Raw genomic sequence first — 20,764 nt, 5'->3', positions numbered from 1 at the left:
GCATTGCACCATACTTGTATTCGTCCATTCACCTAGGCACTACACTTACACTTATCCATTAACCTAGGCACTATACTTGCAGTTATCCAATGATCCAGGCACTGGTGTTACAATAATCCTGGCCCTACCCATACACTCATTCATTTCCTCAGGCACTACCCATACAGTCATGCAATCACACAGCACTGTACTTGCACTCATTTATTCGTGCAGGTATTGCACTCATCTATTCACTCAGGCACTATACCTGCACTTACTCATTCACCCAGCCACTGCATTTGCACTGATCCAATGATACAGTCACTGCACATGCACTCATCCAATCATGCAGACACTGCACTTACACTCATACAATCACTCGGGCATTACCCTGTCTATCATGCAATCACCTAGGCACTACCCATGCACTCATCCAATGACTCAGCCACTACCCATACATTCTTCCAATGAATTAGGCACTACTCATGCACTCATTGAATCACCCAGGGAGTAAACATGCACTCATCCAATCGCCCAGGCACATCTTATGCACTCGAGAGGGTCTTCTGACGGATTGTGCATTGCACTAGTTTTGCAACAGTTTTTGATTCCCCAGATGGGATTTTTAAAAAATCCCAAGCCACACTTGTCCTCTTCTGGGGAGGCCCCTCATCTTCAATATCTTCTGTGTCGACCTCCTCCACATTCTCCTGTTATTGTACTTGATCCACATCTCCATGCTCTGTTGCCATTTTTGTTACAAAAAAAATCCCCTTAAAGTCTCCAGGCAAAATCAACCACCTGCTCACAACAAAGTTCAGGAAAAACAGATTCAAGAAGGAGTGGTTGCATACATCCTATTCAGTTTGCTTAAAAGTATATATTCTAATGACATTCCTTGCTTTCCCAGTCATGTGATATTCGCGGTGACCGACATATTCGCGATTAACCACATATTCGTGGTTACCGCGCACCAGCAGAAATTCAAATGATAAGTTTAAAGTAGTTTTCTTTAAAAATGAAAGCAAAAGCAGAAGTTTCAATACTATATTAGTGATCAGCTATACTGAAACTTGTTCATAATACCTCTATTTATGTTTCAGAGTTGTCGGAAAACAAGCAGTATCCGAGATTACCAATGTCATTGCGACTTCCACTGTCGCTGCAAAAACGCAAAAAGGCTACGTAAAAGTGATTTTGTTAAAAAATTACTATGGACAGACACTGGAAAAAAATGAAAGGTTACTGGCACATTAAAGTTAGCAAATATAATTTTTAAAAACCTAAGAAGTTCACAAAAAAAAAAAAACGTCACAGGGACTTTATAGTTAGGAATTATGCTTTAAAAAAAACTTACAAATTCATGTTACAGGGATGTTATAGTTATAAATAGAATTTAAAAAAACTTATAGATAGGAATCAGCATTCAATCACGGCGTTTGGGGAGGTCTCGGGCCTTCGGGTGAATTGGGCTAAGACCTGTCTTTTCCCGGTTCGTAAGGGTACACCTAGCCCTGCTATCAGTAGGGAGATTAGGTGGGAACCTGACTGCTTTAAGTACCTGGGGGTGTACATCTACCATGAGCCGTCAGACCTCCTGGATGGAAACATAGCTCGCAGCACTCGCGCGCTGCGTGGTAGCATGGACTTCTGGGCTACTCTACTGCTCTCGGTAGCTGGACGGATCGCTTTGCTTAAAATGGTGGCGCTTCCCAGGTTGCTATATTATTTCCGGGCGCTGCCGATTTGGATCCCGCCAGCCACATTTCGACTGTTACGGTCAATGGTGGTCGGATTCCTCTGGGGTTCGGGCCGCCGAAGAGTGGCCCTCAAGACCCTGATGAGGCCGAAGGCTGAGGGTGGGCTGGCGGTGCTTACTTGGCAGCGCAGCTGCAGACTTTCACCCAGGAGGTCGCCAGGGAATTTCGAGGCCCAGAGGACAGGAGGGGCACAGGGATAGCTAGGCATGTTCTCTCCTTCATAGCGCTGCGACAGCGTTTGGCTTTGCAGGACTTGACACTTGAAGAGAAGACCATTCGCTTGTGTTGGAACCGAGCCCACGCCCGGGGCCAGTTGCGGATACCGTACGCACCCGAAATACCTCTGGGCATGCTGACGGCCCTGCCTCATGGCGGTGATTGGTCACGGTTAGCGGATTGGGAGGACGCGGGCCTACAGTTGGTGGGTGACCTTTACGAGGACGGGGCGCTTTTGCCCTTTCAGGAGCTCATTGATCGCTTCGAGGTTCCTCACGGTGATTTTCTTCTGCACTCGGCCCTGGTCCGAGCGATTCAGGCGCACTGGAAGCACGGGCAGGAGGAACCTCCTACTTCTCCGGTGTGCCAGTACGTTATGATGTCAGCGGGAACTGTTAAGGCGGTCGTTTGCCTATACGGCAGACTGCTCAATGAGGGGTTGGCCCCCCTCACTACTTTAAGAACCCGTTGGGAGGAAGACGTAGGGAAGGAGATCCCGGAGACGACCTGGTCCCAACTCATGAGGCGGGCCTGGAAGGGCACGCGCCACGCCCGCTTTCAATTGGTCCACTACTACGTACTCCATAGGGCATATTTGACCCCGGCGAAGATCCAACAATATTTTGCCACGGACTCCGCGGACTGCCCCAGGTGCCTGGCGCCTGATGCAGACCTTCTTCATATGTTGTGGTCCTGCCCGGGGCTGTCCTCCTACTGGCTGGAAGTGGGGGATACCCTGGAGGAGGTAACGGGGAGATCCTTCTCGGTTGATGCGGCAGTGGGGCTCCTGCACTGGTTCCCACATACCCCCAAAAATAAAATCACTAGTAAATTCATTGATCTGGGGCTTCTCCTTGCTAAACGGGAGGTGACCAGGAATTGGAAGGCACGGGTTGGTCCAACGGGGGCCCGATGGCACAACGAACTCTTGAAATGGGCGGCGGGGGAAAGCAGGCTGCGGTACCAGTTAGCTAGGAGGCAACACAACGAGAAGGCGCAGGAGGCGGCGCTAGAATGGGAGACATTAGTGCAGGCCCTCAGGGATTATTGCACTCCCAGCGATTCCGAAAGCGAAGATGCAGCTCGCCCCGAGTCCCGATAGACGATTGCACTTTACATGTCTGTTGCTTTCCTCATGGGTCCTCTCACAGATCCTATTACGGCTGTTACCGTGCACTGATGGCGAGGTTGGGGGGGGGGTTTTGGTTTGGTTCATAGTGTTTTGAGGGGGGGGGGGTTTCTGTTGGCTTTCTTTGTAGGATGGTTTAGAAAAGCAGATGACGGTTAGTGGATCATCCGGACCAGCTTCGACTTCCTGTTGAGTCCCCATTGGGTATCGCCGCCCGACCCTTGGGTTGTGGGCTAAATGGCTGTGTAATGGTTCATCCTGCTGGGGGACGGAGGGATGTATTCTACTACTTTCGATTGAACTTATAATGCTGGTCGCTTTGTAAAAATTTACTGATTCCTGCAATAAAAATATATTTAAAAAAAAAAATTTAAAAAAATAGGAATCAGCATTCAAAAAACCTTAGAAATTCACTGAAAAAAACAAATGTTAGAGGGACATTATAGCTAGGCTGACATTTCACTCGCACAAAACCAGAGAAATTCAGCAGTTATAGTTAAATGAGCTAACTATAACTTGTGCCCTGCAATGCAGGGATGCTTTGTGAGAATCCTATGGGTGCCTCCCCACATGCTCTGCAACAAGTAAAGCTAAAATGTTACTGAGTCAGGTGTTTGCCATGATTCTATACATAGATGGTACCAAGAATCCAGTTTACTTTTTAGCTTTCCTCCTTCTGGCCAGCCTAACTATCCTACAGCCTTGGATCTTCCAAATACGCAAAAACAACTACTCCTACCATCTTTTTTAAATAGGCACCTCCCATGGTTGCTGTTTAGAAAATTAAGACTCACACCCATCCCTTTTCTTGTTGACTAAGGTACACCCAAACTTGCACGGTTTACCTCAGTGCAAGCATGCTCTCCAGCACAAATGTGTGGCAGGAATCAGATCTATGGCTCTTCAAGAACATATGCCAATGGGGAGAGAACCTGTGAGAAAAATTTGTATTTATTTTTTGATATTCAAGGTCTTAGCAACTGATGTGGTAGAAAACTAGAGCGGGAAATATTTTTGCTGAACGAGCAAAGACGTTACTGTATTTCAAGATGGGTTGCAAGATTATAGCTACAGCGTACAAGTAACTATTTTATTGAGGAAACAAATAGTTAAATAATGTATTAACAAGGGAGATAGGAAGGTAGAGGGAAATTAAACCATATTCTCCAGAAAAAAGAGTTACAACCAAAATTGCAAAAGTGGAGAATAGGCCAAAATATATACCATGTGATCAATATTGTGAAAGGTATGTAGAAATTCTTTTACTTACTCAGTAAACTCATTTTCTTGGGCGTTTGGGGCCTCTGACAATTTGTAGAGGGAACTGGGATACCAGCCATAACCATCATCTGTTGGGATCACAATCTGTTTCCCGCGAATTCTGTAAAATATAACATATATTGGGAAGGTATAGAAGAAAAGAGAACATATATATGACAAATAATAAAGTGGAACTTTATTGTGGTAACAATGGAATTGCCTTATTAACAGCGATGTAATGTATAAGAATAGCTTTTACTATGAATCATTAAGGATGTTTGCACACCAATGTAAATTAAGAAGCATTTTATTGCACCTGACCACCATGCTTTCAGTCCTGTATTAAGCACATCCTGCCAGAACAGAGTTCCTAAAACAGGGATCACTAACTTTTCATGTTGTGAAATCTACATCTGAGTAATGAAAAACAATCTGAGCTATTTCTCTAATAGGTGGATTATACAAGCGTAAATTCAAGGCAACTTATACACTTGCAGTGGAGAATCATGTCCTGCTGCAATGACCATAGAGCATTAATGACACAAGACCTGTACTGGGAAAGGCTTACCTTTGAACCACCGACCAAGGAACCTTTCCTCTTGTTCAAGAATCATCTCTCAGAAGTGAGTGTCTGAATGTGGTTGGTGGCATGGGATGTCTTTACAGCTTCTGGGTCTGAGACCTTCATGCTGTACAGATGCTGATGAAAGTCTCTCTGCCTTCTTAACTTACGATGTTAGCTTGTTGCCCCTCACTGCTAATAGTGCCTATGTAGGAATATAACGATTCAGAAAAGGGGGTGGTGATGAACAGAGTGTCTGAATTAAGCAGACCACTCTTACCCAGTCCAAAGATCAGGGCTTGATCCATCACCATTATTTATCTCACTGCACCATCCCAGCTCAGAACCTGGCTATATGCAAATCAGTCTGTCCCTGGCCCAGTGCATCATGGGAACAGGGCAGACTAAACTACCAAGCCAATTCGTCACCAGAAAGGAGACAAGCTACCGGGGACCGGTTTCTGGCATTTCAGCCATCTTCGGCCCGGCTTGCTTGAATCCTAATGGTGCAGTGAGAAAGGGACTCATGTCTGAGTATACCCTGCCACACCTATAGTGGCCAAAAACGATTCAGAAAAGGGGGTGGTGATGAACAGAGTGTCTGAATTAAGCAGACCACTCTTACCCAGTCCAAAGATCAGGGCTTGATCCATCACCATTATTTATCTCACTGCCCCATCCCAGCTCAGAACCTGGCTATATGCAAATCAGTCTGTCCCTGGCCCAGTGCATCATGGGAACAGGGCAGACTAAACTACCAAGCCAATTCGTCACCAGAAAGGAGACAAGCTACCGGGGACCGGTTTCTGGCATTTCAGCCATCTTCGGCCCGGCTTGCTTGAATCCTAATGGTGCAGTGAGAAAGGGACTCATGTCTGAGTATACCCTGCCACACCTATAGTGGCCAAAAACGATTCAGAAAAGGGGGTGGTGATGAACAGAGTGTCTGAATTAAGCAGACCACTCTTACCCAGTCCAAAGATCAGGGCTTGATCCATCACCATTATTTATCTCACTGCACCATCCCAGCTCAGAACCTGGCTATATGCAAATCAGTCTGTCCCTGGCCCAGTGCATCATGGGAACAGGGCAGACTAAACTACCAAGCCAATTCGTCACCAGAAAGGAGACAAGCTACCGGGGACTGGTTTCTGGCATTTCAGCCATCTTCGTCCCGGCTTGCTTGAATCCTAATGGTGCAGTGAGAAAGGGACTCATGTCTGAGTATACCCTGCCACACCTATAGTGGCCAAAAACGATTCAGAAAAGGGGGATGGTGCAGTGAGCTAAAAAACAGTGTTGGATCTAGCCCTGATCTCTTGACTGGGTGAGAGCTTTCTGCTTAATTCAGAGACTCTGTCCCTCACCACCCCTTGTTGTAAATATTTTTGTCCACCCTAAGCGTGGAAGGGTATTCTCAGATGTGAGACCCTTGCTCATTGCACCATCAGGATTCAAGCAAACCGGGCCGAAGACGGCTGTAATGCCAGAAACCGGTCCCCGGGAGCTTGTTTCCTTCCCAGTGTAAGAATTGGCTTTTGTAGTTTGGTTTGCCCTGTTCCCATCATGCACTGGGACAGGAACAGACTAATTTGCATACAGCCAGGTTCTGAAACTGGGATGGTGCAGTGAGCTAAAAAACGGTGTTGGATCTAGCCCTGATCTCTTGACTGGGTGAGAGCTTTCTGCTTAATTCAGAGACTCTGTCCCTCACCACCCCTTGTTGTAAATATGTAGGAATATAGACCTTTGGTTTTTAATTTGGATGCCAAAAGTATCTCAGCTGTATTACACCCCTCATAGAATTTCTGCCAGTTTTGGGAAGGAAGTATTCTGCTCTGTTCAAGTCCACCATTCTAAGTTGAGTTTGGAAGCTCAGGGGTTTGGGCCATACAAGCCTGGATTTAGAAGTCTTATGTTGTGCTTCTGACTCACCTACTTCCCTCAGGAGTTTCACCCTCAAGTTATATCTAATTCAATGCAGTTGTACCCTATTAGCAAGAAGGTGGACTCTTACCACAATCTGTAGCGCATCCCAGACCATATCCAGCTTGTTGTGCTCTATGTCGACACATTGTGGAAAGTCTTTCCTGATCAACTACTGAGGCATTTACTGCTGGATCGTTCCCCATTTATAACGGCAAACCACCAGTGTATAGTCTGATAGAAATATCACCCCATGGTCTCCCGTGTCACCATATGGAAAATAATAAAATACCATGGTGCAGTGCATGGATGATTACAGTGCTGCTGAGTGCAGGATACAGTCTACCTGACTGGGGCTCCGCACCTTGCATGTGTCAGAAATAAGCTCACTTCTGATGGCTATCGACTCCCTCCCCCAATAGAGTACTAGTGCATCCACATTTCCATTATGTCTGATCAATACTCTCATCCAGCTTCAAATTTCATACTTTTCCCATCATCAAGGACCTACTGACCACTTGACTAGACTTTGAACAATAGTTTCATGGGAGGGTTCAAGCTCATCCTTCTCCCTCGGATGGCAATTAGCCAAAATCTATCTGCCCTCTCTCTACATACGGGAGACAGGCAAGCACTCTATCCATGGTGTAACCAAGCAGCGAGAACCTTGCATGTGCTGCAAACAAGATGCCCATGTCTGCAATTTTAGTAAAGGCAAACAACTCCATGATGAAGTACAGAGATCATAGCCACCACTGATCTTTACTGAGTGATTATGCTTCTTGCAGGAAAGCAACATCTCCCTCCATTTTCTAACTTTTGAGATATCATCAGTGATATCACCAATGATGTCATTTAACATGTCATGAGTAATACAAATAAGCAAGGAAATAAACCGTGCAAGGCAGGCGTGCTAGTTCTAGTTAGTTCAGTAAACTCTTAACTGTTGAATGACAGTGTATTATTAGCTTTTAAACGTGAGTTTATATCTTATTTCAACACCTAACTGTAATGTCACATTAATCTTAATTTCTTTCAGCAAGCTACTAGGGTTTTTTAAAACGTAGTTTATGCTAAAATCTTATTACCAAACTAAATATAATGTTACTTTAACCTTTTTTTCCGTTGAATTTAGCATTAAAAAAAACCCTCATACTGTAGAAAATGTGATCTAACTATAACTATACAGTGTAAACACACACACACACCCTCAGGCACACACATTACCCAGTGGTGGGCGCCACCGGGTAGTTATAGTTAAGACCACGTTTCCGTAGGAAAAGCATTTTCTAGTTTGCTACTAACTTTGGCACCGTTTGACAGATCTTCACAAAAAGTTCCTCCAACACAGCTCCCTGCTGAAAGGTTTCAGGGTGATCTGTCAAGCGTGGGCTGAGAGAAGGGGGAGTTCCAAAACACGTTTTCTCCATACATTTTACCATAGGAAAACTGAACTAAGATATTGCAAAACCTACTGAATATAAGTACCTCAAATTTGGCAGAAAGCAAGCTCTTGGTCAAGGAAGTATGTGTTTTGTGATTTGGTGTAAATACGTTCAGTAGTTTTAGAAAAATCATGGTTAGCAAAACATTGTATATTTCACACCGCAGTGGATACTCGGAGTAGAAAGAACTAGAGATAGGAACCTATTGGCTGCCACCACATCAATAAAGATGAGATGCCAGCCATTTCAGGACTCAGTGACGCAGTCCTTTGTGCTGCAAACAAGTACAAAAAAATATAAGGGGGCAAGGTATGGCGGGAGGGTCTGATAGGCCTCATTTTATTTGTTTTATTTAATAGCATATGAGCAGAGGATCCCTCCCGTCTGTGTTTTTTTTTACCTGAGGCAGGGCCCAGGGGAAGCCATAACTAAATGTTTAGGGAAGTTGGTGTGCGGTCCCCCTGCCGGAGCCATCACAAGGCCTGCACCAACAGGGCAAACAATTAACGACAACTACTGAAGTAAGTTATCATGCACTGCATTTACCACGATGCACTGGGGCAAATTGACTGCTGAGATGTGGGGAAGTGTGCTTCCACTTTCTTTCTGTTTGAAAAGGATCTCTTGAGCTACCGAGCTGACAAGTCTGTTGATGTACTTGCACCCAGTCAGTGGTACAGGGAAATGAGAATACTTTGGGCAGCATTTTCATCACCCTCAAAAAGACTTGTTGCTCTCTAGTAATGAAGGAATTAATCAAGAAAATGAAGAAATTAATACAGAAACAAGTGTCTAGAGATACACAGCACAAGTTGTTCCAACAAAGTTTAAAACTTAACAACTACTACTGAAGTAAGTGTTATCAAACACTGCATTTACCATGTCGCCTTATGGCAAATTGAGTGCCAGGAGGTGAGGCAATGTGCTTCCACCCTCATTCTGTTTGAAAAGGATCACCTGAACTATAGAGCTGTCAAGCTTGTGTTGATGTATCTTTACCCAGTGAGTGGTACAGTGACCTGAGGAAACTTTGAGCAGCATTTCAGCAGAACAATTATTGTAGCTATCAATGAACCCCTAATCCAGAAACCCGTGTCTAGAGTTAAACAGCACAAGCTGTACCAACAAGGGTGAAAAATTAAATTCTGGGGACGTGGCCAAGCAAGATGGCTGAAAGGTCGAGAACCGCTTCAGCTCCGGACCCCCGTGGCTGCCCTAGATGGTTTCTTTAACTATTTGAGAGCCAAGCACGGTCGGATTTATTTGGATCGAGGTGTAGCCAGCCTGGAGTAGAAAGGGGTGCAGGCTGGCGGCTTGGTGTGCAAAATACTATCCGTTGACAGAGGAGAAACGCGAGACTGGAGCGTCCTTCATTTTGATGAGGAGAGTGACGCGGGACAAGACAGGCGCAGCCCGCCGCCCTCCTTTACCCCGTGAGCACCGCTACCACAGAAGCAGACGCTCGTCCTCAGTGCTGCGATCTTGAGGGGGACATCTGGATGTGTCTTGACACAATCATTTTGCTGCCTTACCGCAGGAGGAGTCGGCGCGGACTACGCGGCGGCTGGAGGCCATAGATGAGGCAGGGGAGTGCGACCGGAGGGGTGCCTACCGCCTGAGGGACAACGCGGAGCGGGGAGGAGGTGAGCTCCTGAGGACACACATCGCCAGCAGGTTGAGACTCTTCTGGTCATTTCTTGGTGCCCTGCGACTCTTACGATGAGAGAACCTTCCATGTGGCATCTGCTTGACCCCAAGATGGCGCCTGAACCCTGAACTGGCCTCGGGGATTCCCAGAGCTGCACCATTCGAACGCAGGATTAGAGGTAGGCGATACGCCCATTCCTCTGAGCTCCCACTGGGGTGGGGTTGTTATGTCTGGCCGCTCTGGACTGATTACTGCTCCCTCACACCAGTTGCCTGACCTCAAGATAGCCACTACCACACCTTAAATACTGGCAGACCTGGGTTTGCGCAAGGAGCTTGAAGAGCCTAGGGTGCGACCCGGAGCAGCTTTCCTCAATATGACCGGTCCCTGGCTCCAGTGCCTTTCGTCGCACAGCCCCTATGCCACCTAAGAAGTCCTCAAACAAGGTCTCCAGTTACTTTTCTGCCGCAGATAAGAATCCTCCTCCGGACACGTTGGACCAGGCGCAGAACATGGCCCCCACTAGGGAAGATCTAGTAGCCACACTACAGGACTTTAAAAATGATCTCTGTCAAGAGATGAAGAAAGATTTCCACGTCACAGTGGATAAACTGAAAGCCGACCTCTCCGAGAAGCTGGCCTCTCTACACCAAGATGTCGACGCTGTGGGCTCTCAGGTGCTAGAGGTGGAGGCACAGGCCCTTGAGGCTGGATCACATAGCCTACATGAATCCCAGGTGTCCTTCAGTCCCAACTGCAACAAATGCTTCTGAAGACCGAGGATTTGGAAAACAGGTCTCGGAGGGATAATATACGTATTCGAGACCTGGAGGAAGGGGTGGAAGGGCCGGACCTCGAGGCGTTTGTCGTAGGGCTCTTTTCGGAGCTGCTGGCCCCGTCAATTAAAGATCAAGATTGAGCACGCACATTAAGTTGGGCCTGCGCAGGCTGGTGATCGCAAACGGACCAGAGATGTTTTGGTGAAGCTACACTCCTTCCAGACGAAGGAAGCCATTTTGGGAGCAGCGAGGAAGAAAGATGAGGTTCTTTTCCAGGGATATAAATGTGCCTTGTTTCAGAACTTGGCGCCTGCTACTCTGGGGCGTCAGTAATCCTGTGGTTTGTTACCACCAAGCTCCGGGAAGACAACATTAAATATCGATGGGACTATCTCTTTGGCCTCACCTTTGAATAACGGAACAAGCCTCACCATGTATCTGAGCTGAATGATGGGTTGTGGATTCTCTGCCTCCCGGTGCCAATGGAGGGGGACATCCCTGGTCCCTCTACCGGCGAGAGCCGATCCAGGAAGGAGTCCCTGTCATGGCAAACGGTCCCGAGGAAGGGTTTGTCACCAAAATGACTTGCATGTGCTATGCAAGGAAGTTTATCTACGTTAGTGGGCTGTCATACCCACATCGCGCTCCTTTATGCAGTTGCAAGGGGGTAGCCAACGGGAATGGCGGGGCTGTGATAAGGCCACGGTGGCACTCTGAATGTTGATGCAGCGAGAGGACTGTCATCACCACCTTATCAAAATACTCTGTACGCTATAGCAGCATGGCAGCAGGGGGTGCGGGTCTTGACTGTACTGCCCGAAATTGTTTTGCTTCTTCATGCCGTTTTCTACCAGGGGCCTGCTGGTGCACTGGCACATTTTTTCATGGGGTTGTTGGGGATTTAGTTTTGGGGAGGGGGCACCTGGTGGTGATACTAGAGGGGTACGAGAATCTTGGGCGAGTAATGGAAAATTCTGGTGGGCGATTGGACTAAAGCCACTCCAGCAGGCTAATCCTGTGCAGTGTGATTCTTGGGGGGAGTTCAATGGGCAAAGAGGGTACACTCAATCTCTCGCTAGCCTCCTGGAACATTAAAGGACTTAATTTGCCACAAAAACTGCAAAGACTATGGAAATATATTAACAACAATCAATTTGAGGTTGTGGCGCTCCAGGTAACGCACTTGAAAAAGTCGGAAGACATGGGGCCCTGACATAGAGCATACCCGTTAATTTTCCAATCATCGGGGGGAGGAGCTACGCTAGCAAGCAAGATGGCCGCTTAAGCTCCCGGCTCCGCCGACCTCCGCCAGCAGCTCGTATATCCTGCAAGTTATCCTGATTTCACACCGGACTCCCGTATGTGTGAGGAGTAGCTGACTCTGAAGGCGCAATCCCGAACTTTTTATCATACCGGGTGACAGAGATATGCCGTGTTTCATTCTTGGCCTACCCCGGAGCTGAAGCCGGGGCCTCGATTTCCAACCCATCCGGGCTGCAATTGAACAACATCGGCTGGAACCTTGGGCTTTGTCCGGTCTCCCGAACGGAGATATACTCTTCTTGGTTTTTGACAACGATTTCGTATCCTGCCTGCAACACACACGCTACGGCGTGTCACATCGTTTGCTGGCCCCGTATCCGACGCCTGGAGACACAGTAAGCTTGCCGTGGGAGTGCGGACGGGAGCCCTGATCAGCGGCGAAGGAGCAACATCGTGAGGTGAGAGCGCCCGTTGTTGGTGTCCGCTCCAGATTTGCTTGCTACCCCGGAGAAGCCGGCCTCCGGGGGTTTGCATCCTGATCTGTTGCTTGCGGAAGGAGATGGAGGGGACAAAAGACACGCCACCGCTGCACGCCGTAATGGCGGACATTAGAGCGCTCCACTCACAGATCATCGTCAACTACCGGGCACTGTCTGTAACGATGGACGACCTTTGCTGGAGACCGGACAGTGGCTTTTTGCCATCATCGCAGCCAGCGGTGCTATCGACGGAACATCGTATACCCGACTTCGAGGTCCCTGTGCAGGAGCCGGATTCCATTGGCGCTGCGGATTCCTATAATACAGATCGCGCGCCCGTGAACATTATCAGCGTTCCCTGCTTGAGCCCTATCTCGCCGAACATCACTATGGACAACCTTGACTGCCTCAATAAGATCACCTGTGACTATTGGAGAGTTTTATCATCCTGCCACGCTTTTCCTCGCTTGCTTTGTGTAGACTGTGAACTCTTATCCTTTAATTGGCTTGTTCGTACTGACTTGCATTTCCATGAAAGCTTTACAGCTCTCACTGCTGCTGTGGCCTGGGTTACAATTACTCCAGTGAACACTCGTACTGGCCAGGGTTAACTTGTGGGGCTTTTCAGGACACGGGACAATAATGTAATCGGTTGCTGGGATTGTGACCTGTGAACTACGGGAGTCGGGTGGTATGTTTGGTACTTCCCCGGATTGATTGTGTATTTCGCTGCCCTTTCTTTTGAATTTGGTTCCGGGGGGTTGCATCTGGTGGGGGAGGGGAGTCCGGGAGTGTGTGTTTTTGTTTCTCCTCCTCCGCTTGCTTTCTTTTTTTAGGGATGCTTCTGGGCGACAGGCACGCTGCTAGTGGGTAAGGCCGTAGCCATTGCAGGGGTGCAGGGTGGTGGGGGGTTTGTTATTTTGCCTTTGTTTTGTTCTATGGCCGCTTTTAAATATAAAATGAAACCTTATTCATATCCTTGATTCGAAATGTTTCCAATACATCGTCTATCCTTTACCGCTGCCGGACCCATGGGTTGTCGGCTGAAGAGCTGTGTTATTGGCATTACTGATCCGTGTTACATGCATGTGGTACCGGCCCCTGCCGCTGCAGGGTTACTTTTGTATCTTGTGTTGAACGATATAATAAAGGTTTTCAAAAATTTATATATATATATTTCCAATCATCAGCTCACACCAAACATAATGAGGTAGCGTTGCTTTTTCGGTCTTCAGCTAAATTCCAGCCGGAAGCAGTTAAGTCAGATCGGGAACCGAGAGTCCTTATGGTAAAGGGGAGGTTGTGGGGCATCATGTGCACCATTATATCTCAATACAAGCCTAATACGGGACAGGCGACTTTAATTTTGAACATGCTTGATTCCGTGTTGGGCCTTGCGTAAGGCCCAGTGATCCTCCTGGGCGACTTCAATCTCACAAGGCATGACACGGTAGATAGCACCCATACACACAGGGCGCCACCCGCCTGCTTTCCCATGCGCCTGAAACATAAATTCCGTAACCTAGGCCTTCTAGACGCATGGAGATTATTTAACCCTGACACCAGAAACTACACCTACTTCTCCCACGTACACCGCACCAATTCTAGGATTGATTACATCTTCATCGGTCAATCACTTCAGGGGTCTATGCGGGCAGCACAGAATTTCCCCATCTCCATCTCGAACCATGGCCTCGTTTCTCTTAGTCAGGAGTGGGGTGGGCCTACACCCGACACCGCCCAATGATATTTCCCACCTTCACTCACCAGAGACAAGTCCCTCCGAGAAGAACTGCGATCCGTTTTTGCTGAATTCTTTACACTTAACGACCCGGCCCACACCTCCCCGCAAAATAACTTGGATGCCTTTAAGGCCGTTACACGGGGAAAATGCATCCACCTAAACGCTGCCCTTAATAAGCAAAGAGCAACAGAATGCCTGGCCTTAGAGGCAGAGCTGGCGGTCGCCGAAAAAGCATACAAGGAGCAGCCTACACGGGCATTACAGAGGCAACTCACGGCCCTGAGGGGCAAGCTCAGGGCAATCTACAACAATAGAGTCGAATTCACCCTGCTCAAATTGCGGCCGACATCGTACGCACACGGGGATAAGGTTTGGAACCCACCTAGCATGTCAGTTGAGGGAAAAACGAGAACACGAGCATATAAGGGGTACACTAGACACAGACGTGCGCCTCACTCATGACGACGACGGTAAAGGCAACATTTTCGAAGCCTTCTATAGAAACCTATAGCGGAGAGATCCTCCCGACCCTATCTTACAACAGCAGTACCTTGATTCACTAGAACTCCCATGCCTCGCACCAACGATGGTGGTTAAAGCATTAGATGCCTCCATCACGTCGGAAGAGGTTAGATTGGCTATTAAGAGACTTAAATTACATAAGACCCCGGGGCCCGATGGCCTCAGGGCACACATTTCCAAATCCTATGCCCCCGAACTGATCTCACATCTGACCTCCCTGTTTAATGCCATAGCGCGGGACGCTAAGGTGTCGGCCTCGATGGCCGGGGCAGTCATCTCTGTTATCCCAAAACTAGGGAAAGCCCCTCAATGATATGCCTTTTATTGACCTATAGCTCTTCTTAACCTATACGCAAAGCTTTACTCTTCAATTTTTTCTGCCAGACTTGAGAACCTGATGCCCATTCTCATCCACCCTGATCAGTCTGGTTTTATAAAGGGGCGGCACACTCATGATAATATTCGCCACACTATCCACCTTATTGAAAAAGTCTCTAGATTTAGAATACCTGCTGTTCTGGTGGGACTCGAAACCGAAAAGGCTTTCGATAGGGTGGACTGGTCCTTTCTTTTTCTCACTATGCAGAGATTCGGCTTTGGAGAAGGATTTTTAAATATGGCCCGGGTCAACTACAAACTCCTGCAATCGAGGGTCCTAATTAATGGCCACCAGTCTCTCCCCTTTGACGTCAGTAGAGGCACATGTCAGAGCTGCCCGCTCTCCCCCCTTTTATTTGCCCTTAGCAATGAACTTCTTGCTGCGCAGTTCCGAGCCAATGAGGCCATACGTGGCATACGCTTTAGCGGCACGGATCACAAAGTCTCCTTCTTTGCAGATGATATTCTACTGACGCTACTGGAACCATCCACTTCCCTCAGGTAGGTGCAAAAGGACCTACGGAGCTTTGAGCAGTTCTCTAGCTTCAAAGTAAATCTCTCCAAATCTTCCATACTTAACCTCACACTTTCAGAGGCAGCTGCGTTGAACCTCTGAGGCCAAACTGCGCTACGCTGGGCCAAACCCTCCCTTCTTTATCTGGAGTGCACCTCACCCCTAAAATTGGGGACCTCTACAAGGCGAACTTCCCCCCATTGGAATTACAGCTTAATTGAGATTTTAAAGGTTGGAAATTGCTATACATCTCCTGGTTGGGGTGGATCAACGCTGTTAAGATGGTGGTGTTGCCGGAGCTTTTATATCTCTTCCAGGCACTCCCCATAGTACTGGAGTGTGACTACTTACTGCCCTTACGGTCCTCGGTTACTAAGTTTATCTGGCAGGAAGGGAGGGCACGTCTTCCCTTTCATGTTATGCGACGTACCAGACAGAACGGGGTTATTGCTCTCCCTGACTTCCAACTTTATTATCAGGCAGCTCAGCTGAGGGTGGCACTGGATTGGTCTGCGAGGGAATCAGAAAAACATTGGCTCCAAATGGACCGGGTCATTGTGGGGCGAACCATCTGGGATGTCCTATGGAAACCGAAATCCGACAGGCCGGCAAACGCATACCTCAGCACGCCCACTTGCACCACTCTCACGGTTTGGGATCAGGTCACGAAGCAGGAGGGCTGGACCACTTTCCCTTCTCCCTACACCCCAATCCATTTTAACCCTGCCTTTCCACTGGCAAGGAATGAGGGGCCCTTTTATAGCTGGTGGGAAGGTGGCTGTTTAAAACTATCAGACCTCTTCCACAACTTCGATGTGTGGACATTTGACACCTGTAAAAGAGAGTTCCAGGTTATCCACAAGGAACTCTACCATTACCTGCAGCTCAAGCACTACATCACACTCCCTCACATTAGGGACGCTACCACCAGAGAGCTCACAGCCATTGAACGTCTGGTTCTCAGGGCAGGAAACATGAAGGGGGCGATCTCTTCCTGATATGCATTACTCCTCACCACTCTCCATGCACCCCAAGCGCGCGATATATGTCCTTTTGGGAGCAAGTACTGGGTCGGGGGTCTCCGACGGCGAATGGAAACATATTAAGGACATCCTGCTTTTGGGTTTTTGATTGTTCCTTTTGTTGTTTATGTGGTCTTTTATGGGGCTTTTCGCCCGGTACAAAACAGTTCTCAGCACTGATGACTACAGGATGACTGTTACATAACTAGTGCCATGTATAAATGAACTTCCATTAGCTGACAGACTCAATTCTGCGTTCTGTGCGTTCTTCTGTACTTGATGTGTGTTTTTACTCATGCAGCTGAATAAAAAGATCTTTGAGAAAAAATTAAATACTACTACTGAAGTAAGTTGTAACATGCACTGCATTTACCATGATGCATTGGGGCAAATAGAGTGCTGGTATGTACGGCAGTGTGCTTTCACCCTCCTTTTATATATATTGCCAAAATTCCTTTCTCCTTACGTCCTGTTAATAAACAGAGACTAGCCGCAGCTCAATTCCTTGAGTGTGGAGATTTTATTTGACAGCGAGAAACGTTGGAAAATCGTCGACTTTTGATGGTTGGAATATATATATATATATATATATATATATATATATATATATATATATATATATATATATATATCACATCAAAAGGTGCCTGCAAAAAGGAGGGGCCCACAAACAGGTCGGTAAATTTTCATTAATTTATTGAAGGTTGCCGCATGTCGAACCAAGCCGCTGACACAAAATCACCCTTACAGCCCGACGCGTTTCATGCAACTCGGCATTTCATCAGGGGCAGGGCTTCGAACTACGGGCTGGCAGAACAGTTTTTAAAGCACTTCGAAGATATTACAGTCCCCGCCTCAGTGGGCGTGGCCACTCCCGTGGCCTCTCGGTACTTGCAGTGCTTTACATCTTACCCCAGTGGGTTGCCTGCCAGCTGCAGTTATGAGAATAAGTATTTTCCAAGTGGATCGTGGCAACACAGCTTGAATTCGAACACCGGCATCTCAGCACCTCCAATCTTGACTCCTGTTCCCTTCGCCGCACGCTGATTTAGCGTTACTGCAGGTCTGCTCGCACAGCAGGGCCTTCTCCGCGGCTCAGGCAAGCCGCTGAATTTCACATCAAAAGGTGCCTGCAAAAAGGAGGGGCCCACAAACAGGTCGGTAAATTTTCATTAATTTATTTCAAGGTTGCCGCATGTCGAACCAAGCCGCTGACACAAAATCACCCTTACAGCCCGACGCGTTTCATGCAACTCGGCATTTCATCAGGGGAAGGGCTTCAAACTACGGGCTGGCAGAACAGTTTTTAAAGCACTTCGAAGATATTACAGTCCCCGCCTCAGTGGGCGTGGCCACTCCCGTGGCCTCTCGGTACTTGCAGTGCTTTACATCTTACCCCAGTGGGTTGCCTGCCAGCTGCAGTCATGAGAATAAGTATTTTCCAAGTGGATCGTGGCAACACAGCTTGAATTCGAACACCGGCATCTCAGCACCTCCAATCTTGACTCCTGTTCCCTTCGCCGCACGCTGATTTAGCGTTACTGCAGGTCTGCTCGCACAGCAGGGCCTTCTCCGCGGCTCAGGCAAGCCGCTGAATTTCACATCAAAAGGTGCCTGCAAAAAGGAGGGGCCCACAAACAGGTCGGTAAATTTTCATTAATTTATTGAAAGTTGCCGCATGTCGAACCAAGCCGCTGACACAAAATCACCCTTACAGCCCGACGCGTTTCATGCAACTCGGCATTTCATCAGGGGCAGGGCGTCAAACTACGGGCTGGCAGAACAGTTTTTAAAGCACTTCGAAGATATTACAGTCCCCGCCTCAGTGGGCGTGGCCACTCCCGTGGCCTCTCGGTACTTGCAGTGCTTTACAGCCCACTGGGGTAAGATGTAAAGCACTGCAAGTACCGAGAGGCCACGGGAGTAGCCTCGCCCACTGAGGCGGGGACTGTAATATCTTCGAAGTGCTTTAAAAACTGTTCTGCCAGCCCGTAGTTTGAAGCCCTGCCCCTGATGAAATGCCGAGTTGCATGAAACGCGTCGTGCTGTAAGGGTGATTTTGTGTCAGCGGCTTGGTTCGACATGCGGCAACCTTCAATAAATTAATGAAAATTAACCGACCTGTTTGTGGGCCCCTCCTTTTTGCAGGCACCTTTTGATGTGAAATTCAGCGGCTTGCCTGAGCCGCGGAGAAGGCCCTGCTGTGCGAGCAGACCTGCAGTAACGCTAAATCAGCGTGCGGCGAAGGGAACAGGAGTCAAGATTGGAGGTGCTGAGACGCCGGTGTTCGAATTCAAGCTGTGTTGCCACGATCCACTTGGAAAATACTTATTCTCATGACTGCAGCTGGCAGGCAACCCACTGGGGTAAGATGTAAAGCACTGCAAGAACCGAGAGGCCACAGGAGTGGCCACGCTCACTGAGGCGGGGACTGTAATATCTTCGAAGTGCTTTAAAAACTGTTCTGCCAGCCTGTAGTTTGAAGCCCTGCCCCTGATGAAATGCTGAGTTGCATGAAACGCGTCGGGCTGTAAGGGTGATTTTGTGTCAGCGGCTTGGTTCGACATGCGGCAACCTTCAATAAATTAATGAAAATTTACCGATCTGTTTGTGGGCCCCTCCTTTTTGCAGGCACCTTTTGATGTGAAATTCAGCGGCTTGCCTGAGCCGCGGAGAAGGCCCTGCTGTGCGAGCAGACCTGCAGTAACGCTAAATCAGCGTGCGGCGAAGGGAACAGGAGTCAAGATTGGAGGTGCTGAGATGCCGGTGTTCGAATTCAAGCTGTGTTGCCACGATCCACTTGGAAAATACTTATTCTCATGACTGCAGCTGGCAGGCAACCCACTGGGGTAAGATGTAAAGCAATGCAAGAACCGAGAGGCCACAGGAGTGGCCACGCTCACTGAGGCGGGGACTGTAATATCTTCAAAGTGCTTTAAAAACTGTTCTGCCAGCCCGTAGTTTGAAGCCCTGCCCCTGATGAAATGCTGAGTTGCATGAAACGCGTCGGGCTGTAAGGGTGATTTTGTGTCAGCGGCTTGGTTCGACATGCGGCAACCTTCAATAAATTAATGAAAATTTACCGATCGGTTTGTGGGCCCCTCCTTTTTGCAGGCACCTTTTGATGTGATATATATATATATATATATATATATATTCACTGAAAAAACCATAGGTTTCACACACGTTATAGTTAGGAATTAGCATTTAAAAAACCTTGCAAATTCATTGAAAAAACCATAGGTTTCACACATGTTATAGTTAGCTGGACATTTCACTCATACAAAACCTTTGAAATTCCCCCGTTCTAGTTAGTTCAGCTAACTATAACTTGCGCGCCCGCAATGCACTGCTGATGAAATCACATATTACATCACTCATTACACGGTCAGTGACATCACTCATGACATCACTGATGACATCTCAAATGACATCACTGATGACATCACTGATGACATCAACCAGTGAATGTGTGTCTTTCTGAAAAATAAATATTTTTTATATATGTATATCTAAAGGTCGATGGAAGAATAAATGGGTAAATAAGTGTCTAAATGGATGTTTTTTTGTTTAAATATTTAAATATATGTATTAGTGTCTCACTTTGTGTATAAGTGGCTGCATGGGTTGGTGAGTAGCTACATGAGTGTGTATATGGGTTATTAGTTGTTTTTTTGAGTATCAGTATGAGTGTCTGTATGGTTTGGTGGGGGTATTACTTAGAGCATAGATGCATGAATGATTGACTCACTGTATGTGTTTTGAAGACAGTATGTGTGCAGGACTTTATGGGTGGATGAGTGTGTGTATGTGCTGTTACTGAGTGAATGACTGTCTCAATAGTATCTTTATGAGTAACTACATATGTTTTAATATAGTATATGTGAGTATTGATGTATATAAGTGAGTATATGTGAGAGTGAGTGATTGGAAGAGTTCCTGTTTAAATAAGTATGTGTTTGTATAAGTGATTGTTTAAGAGAGTAAGTATGTGTAAGTTTCCGTAGAAGTGTGGTAGTGTGTGTATAGCTGTATATGCAAATAAATGGATGTTTGATAGTTTATTTGCATGTGTGAGTATGTGTGTGAGAAACTCTATGGATGACTGTCGGTGTGTTACAGGATGTATAGGTGTATC

At 47.3% G+C, this 20,764-nt stretch overlaps 1 protein-coding gene across 3 annotated transcripts in view; it reads right to left on the bottom strand.

Moving 5' to 3' along the window:
• Window positions 1-20,764, bottom strand: part of FAM149B1 (family with sequence similarity 149 member B1) — a 641,735-nt gene that overhangs the window by 387,641 nt on the left and 233,330 nt on the right. For all 3 annotated transcript variants that reach the window (XM_086922293.1, XM_086922291.1, XM_086922292.1), the window contains exon 5: window positions 4,355-4,465. In XM_086922293.1, coding sequence (XP_086778419.1) covers window positions 4,355-4,465 — 111 coding nt within the window. The remainder of the gene's footprint in view (window positions 1-4,354; window positions 4,466-20,764) is intronic.

Source organism: Lissotriton vulgaris, chromosome 5, assembly GCF_964263255.1.
Source record: "Lissotriton vulgaris chromosome 5, aLisVul1.2, whole genome shotgun sequence".
Taxonomy (NCBI): Eukaryota; Metazoa; Chordata; class Amphibia; order Caudata; family Salamandridae; genus Lissotriton; species Lissotriton vulgaris.
This window is presented reverse-complemented; position numbering and strand designations above follow the sequence as displayed.